Genomic DNA, 6,000 nt, shown 5'->3' with positions numbered 1-6,000 from the left:
TTATATAATATTATGCGTGTAAGTATGTATGTACTTTTTATATTGTATTAGAACTACAATTTTTCAATGCATACTGAACATGTTTCAACTGAGAGCAACTTTCATGACTCCGAGGGCGCTGCATGACAACAGCTTTTCTACCAAATGCTAATCATACGACTTGGATTTACCTTTTAATTCTACTATCCTATTTTATTTTTTTCTTTTTTTGTCGTCTTCTCTCGCACACACCATCTCACTTAATATGGCTCATATATTTTGCCCTTAGCTTAGCTACGCGGTACCTCTTGCCGCACTTAATTCAGCACACAAATCATAGTTTCTAGTTTTCTTATTTTAAATGGCCTTCAACTATGTTTTTCAAGATTTCACTTAATAATGTATGAAATCTCCGTATACTCTACGCGCACTCTAAAACCTAATCTTTGTCGTCCCAACTTCCCTATTACGACTAAGGTGAAATGGTTCAAGTACCAGACTGGCACTTTCCAAGTAGCACTAAAGCGCCATCTTGATACTAAGCCGTTTACTACTAAGCAAATACAAAAAAAAAACACATTCACTTTCCCACTTCAACCACTCGCGGGTGCACGGGGGTACTATTTTTTTTATTATATACCCATTTTGTCAAAAAAGAGACTATTTTGACCAAAAAATTTAGAATATATATGGTATGTATATATGTATTTATATAAGTGCTATAAAAAGTTAATGAACATAAATACGAAACGCGTGTTTTTGGTGAGTTATCCTGCATAAATGCGAAATTTAAGCTCCTGCCCGTACTTGCTTCGCCTCTTGGGTTTCTCCTACATGAGTTCTGTAATTTTCGCAAACCCATTCTTGGAATTGCTCTTTTGAGCAGGTAAGGTCCGCCTAATACTTCTGAGCCTTTATTCCGCTGCAAAACTTTGCACTGAAAAAAGTTTTTAGCACCCAAATTTTTCATGTTTAAAATAAACCAAATGGTAATACTAGTAGAATAACGAGTTTTTTTTTTGCAGAGTTAGCACCTTAATAGAATCGTTATTATTATATTATAAGTATTTACAATTGGTAACCTTTAATGAATATTTTAGCTCAGCTCCTTCTCCTTTTTGTGGTGTGGCGTCTTGATGTTATTCCATAAATGGAGAGATCTACAGTTTTATGCCAGGTCCGAACGGCAGTTGGTTTTTATGAGGATCATTTTCATGACAAAAATAACGTTGACTCGAAGGAGGAGGAGTGACCCCTATTAGAAAAAACTTTTTCTATCATTTGGTGTTTCATGCGCATTTTTTCGGAGCTGGATAATGCCGAATGGTAGTCACGCGCCACCCCATTCAGCTATGGCGGCCGCACGAACTTAATTTGTTGAAATAATTTCGTAGGCTACAAACATTTTTAAGCAGAAAAGTCAAAAGTGCGCAAGGTGCAGGAAATGGAGTTGACTAGAAACTAACGACTGTAGGATATAATAACAGGGCAATCTTTTCTAGTATAATTCAGTGTTAATTTCACACTTGGATCTTCCATAGGATATGTTAATAAAGCTGTGTTAATTCTTAGTTAGGTCATTTCTTAGTTTGCCAACTCAGCTTGGCAACTCAGCTTGACAAATTTTGCATTCGAACTCAACTGAGTTGCTGGTTGTCATTTGAAAATGTGAAAATTGCAAGTGCCCACATGAGAATGCGGCACAGAATAAAGGAAATGGCAGATGGGAAGACGCGAGTGATGGAAAGTGTATAGGTAGATCTGGCGTAATGCGAAAAAACTGCAGCCAGTACTTTCATGGCACTCCAAGGAGCAAGGTGCTAAATCACGCACATATACGAGTATATATAAGTATGTAGTTTGTATGTGTATGTGCATGTGTGTCTTTTAATGGGCGTTTTTCTTCAAAGTGATCAGCTTATCATCTACACACATAGAATATTACTAAAATCTACTTAGCTTAATTACTTAAATACAACGGAAATATGACACTCTCACAAAATATATTTCATATGTACTTGAATATGTATCAATGTATGTGGGTGCTCTATGCACAATTTCTCAAAACCTGATTCTTTCGTTGCGTTTATTTGATTTGATTTGATTTTGCGGCTGCCAAGGCATCGCTTACAATCCACGTGTTTGAACAGTTTAAGCAAATGCCATCCATTTCAATTGGTCTCAGTTAATCCTTCGCCTTATTCAATATTCCAGGTTTCTGCTGCTACAAGTACGAGTACTTATCTCATCTCGATTCAGTTCACTTGGACTTTGCTTCGTTCAGTTTCTCAAACTAGTTGTTCGTTCTGTTGGCACCATTAGCGGCCTCTCAGCAGGACCTGCGGCCGAGAGCGTTAAATTGCCAACGCTGCTGGACGTTGTCTTCGTTGAGTATTGACTCTGACGCTGGTTGCTGCTGTCCCGTGTGGACGAATAGCTTTCGTGAAAAATACAACAAAGCACAATTAATATGCGAGGGCACAAAATAAAGAAATATTCATTTAGGCGATTAACAAGGAGTCATAAGTGTCGTATTGTTTAATGCTCTAAAGTCTTGAATGCTACACAAAAACTATAACCAAATATTTTTTAATTGTGTGAAAATTCATATTTCTTCTTCTTTAAGGTTTAAGGCGTTTAAGGTTTACGACACACAACAAATCGACACTTACGACCCCCCTTGTGAATACCCCAATTGATGAAAGAAAGCGAAAAGCAATAATAAGCAACATAAATTCACAAGCAACGCATGCAACATAAATACGCATTATACCATTAATGACTTTGTGTGCGTGGGCGTATAAGTGACACCCAAATGAGTAGAAAGTGGAATGAACTAAATAATTTATTTTTGCTAATTGATTGCCCACCAACTATTTGAATTTTGTTAGTGACTAAATAGTCTGGCCTATTAATAAGCAAAAGTATGAGCATACGTATGCACATTAGGATGGCTCAAAAAACATATTTCTTCTTTATGATAATAAATAATTAGCTGCTGTAGCGTTGTCTGGTGGACGCATGGAGCCTTCACAAGTGTTTTGGAATCTCTTCGGTTTTCAGCCTTTGCCTCGACTTGAGACCACATCGTATTAAGTTCGGGGTGCCGATTTGATCACTAAGACTGCATCTTCATGAGCCTCGGCGTCGCTCACTTCTGCGCGTACCGCTTGGATTCCATTCTACTGATTTCAGAAGCAGGTTCCCGTAGTGTATGGCCTATCCATCTTCATTTGCGCTCTCGGATTTCCAAAATAATCCATTGTTGCTTACCGCGCCTGAGCAATTCCCGGCTTGGCACCCTAGTATCTGTCCACCATACACGGTGAGTGACTCTAAGACATCGCTTGACGAATGTTTGAAGTTTTCTGGTGCTTTCCGTTGGCATATTTCTCTCCCATAAAGCAAAACCAATTTGCACCGCCGTCTTGCTGGCTTCTTAGATATAGGTCTGGTTAGGTTAGGTTGAGTGGTTGTCATCCGACACACTTAGGACTCAATAGCCCCATTGTGATACCACTGGAGCTCGTTCCTAGATATAAGAACTCGTTTAATTTTTCTACTGGTTACTCAGATATGGCGAAGCTTGAATGGTTTAGAAACATTTATTTCTAACTCAGTACTCCTTGCACAGCACGTCAGCTGCGTCAGCACGTTCATCGAGCTGCTTCTACATGCTCCCCTTGTTTTTGGACAGCATAGTCTAGATCATTCATATATTCCATCTTTTTTTTTCTTTATACTACCCATACATTTTTTCTATTGCCAAAAATATTTGACACCATTGAATTTGCATGGGAAAAAATTGACTTTTCCGCAAAATTTGGTATGAAATATTTACCGTTCAGTATTAATTAATCTTTTCACTTTAATTTCGCTTCACAATTGAAAAATAAAACCTTATGATTTATTTGAAATAAATATAATTAAAATTTTCTTAACAGAGCCATCTTAATGTACATACATACGTCCCGTTAGTATGTGTGGATGACTCAGGCGTGCGAGAGCTTTCGGATTTACCTAAATATCTAAAAATATGAAATAATTTAGTAGGCTATAATTTTCATTCACCATACACTATTTTTTATTAGGGCAAACGTTTAGTGCCTCATAAAAGTATTCGGAAATGTCTTATATTTATGACGCCATATTTATAATGTCCTTCTCTATATAAGCCCTAGGAAGGAGCTTAATATCTGATGGTAGCACGAGTTCTATTACGATTCAAGATCTAAGAAAAGAACATAAGACTGAACTTAGACTATCCCCATCAGCAGGTCTCAAAAAAGAGGTACCCTGCCAGTCAAGATTGGGAAATTGCCCCAATATCTCATTTTTTGATCCTCTGTCCCTTAAAAAATTTATAATACTGATTTATAGACCGTAAATTTACACCTATTTATAATAATTAAAGCAATATTTTTACTTAAAATGAGTTTTTCTCAAAGCAACATTTTTCAAATTCGCTACAGTTCGGATATCGAACGAAACCATTAGCTCGGTACTCTCTGGAAACTCATTCACTGCCCAACTGCTCAAATGTTTGTTCGAAATTTTCGAGCTGCAGAACAACTTGAGCCGCTAATAAAAATTGTGAATGTTATTTCTCAAAATTTCCTTAGTTTCCCAACGACGTCAGCATTTTGCACAATTCAGTTATTAAAGACTTGCTCACTTGTGGTATCCGAGTTTTGACACTCCCTTACAAAAGGTTGCATTTAAGAAGAGTGCAGAAAGTGAAAAAAATTAAGACCCGTTTGGTAAAAATGGTAGCAAAAAAGTATTTGTTTACTTAAATGGAAGAATTATATTATGCAGCTTTCTCCTTACCTAAGCAAAATAGGGTCATAATGAATTATTTCTCAGAAGAACAGATCCATCATAAATTTCGTTGCTTGCCTGTGCTTTGCCTACGTAAGTTTGACTGTTTTTCTCTTCGTTATCAGCCGCTTAAGCGGTTTTAGCTGGAGGATGGTTACATATGCACAAGTCCACGCAAGCGAGAATTTGTTCGACTGCCACTCACTTCACTGGTAACGATTATTTTGCGTGCCGTTTAAGCAGTCACTGCTTCAGACTTCACTGCTTCTTTCCTCCGCCTACCAACGGTTAGCGAGTTAAAGTGATAAGGTGAACCATATTGAGGTCACCCCAACATACGCGGCTTAATGGTGCGCACACTGACCAACGTATCGTAGTCCCTTACCGCAGCCCGTAGAGAACACAAAACTAAGCAAAACTTATCCCGTAGAAAATCAAGTTTTTTTGGACCTCTTCTAAAAGTACTGTACATGCATTTATAAAAGACAAAGATTAATTCGAATGAGGAAGTGGGCGCAAAATTAATCACTCTGTCGGAAGATTTATAATTTGTGCAATTGTGCAATGTAATACTCAAAAATAAGAAGTTTAATTAGAAAACGCATTATACGAATAACTTCAAATGATTTTTTTTTCCTTGTTCACTCCACTCGGGAGCATAGGGCCTCGACAAGACTCAGTCTTGCGTTGGTTTCGTTAATCTCTTTGATTTCTGATAGGGTAGGTGATTAGCCTACCGCTACCAGTCCTCAGTAGTGGAAATACCCATATGTCGTTGCTTAGGAACAACGCCTTCTTATTGCTTGAAGCGCCATCTGCGTGTCACATTTTTCTGGCAGAAGGATCACACAGATGGTTGAGGACTTTGCTAAACTGGGTATGTCTGCGCTATTACCGTGATTGCCCGCTTGTTCTTGCTAGCACCACTGTCACAATGTGTAACTGTGTTATTTTCTTTTTTTTTTGTTTTTTGCTTGTTTTAACAGCCACAATGCAAATAATGCGCTGACATTTTTTTTTTCCGGGAGTAAGGATTGGAAGGATAAGGTTGTTGGGGTTGAGGAATGAAATTATTGTAATACTTTTTTTTATAGAGACTAGGAAAGTGTAAGTTTGGAAAAGTGCGAGAACCGTGCTTTATGTGGGATTCGAACCCACAACCTCTGGGATGGCAGGCTAGTGCACTTACGCTAGACTACC

The 6,000-nt window shown here is 37.9% G+C and overlaps 1 protein-coding gene across 2 annotated transcripts in view; it reads right to left on the bottom strand.

Annotated features, from left to right (window-relative positions):
• LOC129240191 (G-protein coupled receptor Mth2-like) overlaps window positions 1-6,000 on the bottom strand; it is a 66,328-nt gene continuing 60,328 nt past the window's right edge. The window contains exon 8 of one of the 2 annotated variants that reach the window (XM_054875810.1): window positions 1-2,416. In XM_054875810.1, coding sequence (XP_054731785.1) covers window positions 2,260-2,416 — 157 coding nt within the window. In that variant the 3' untranslated portion in view covers window positions 1-2,259. The remainder of the gene's footprint in view (window positions 2,417-6,000) is intronic. The other variant, XM_054875811.1, reaches the window with a different exon arrangement.

Source organism: Anastrepha obliqua, chromosome 3, assembly GCF_027943255.1.
Source record: "Anastrepha obliqua isolate idAnaObli1 chromosome 3, idAnaObli1_1.0, whole genome shotgun sequence".
Classification (NCBI taxonomy): domain Eukaryota; kingdom Metazoa; phylum Arthropoda; class Insecta; order Diptera; family Tephritidae; genus Anastrepha; species Anastrepha obliqua.
This window is presented reverse-complemented; position numbering and strand designations above follow the sequence as displayed.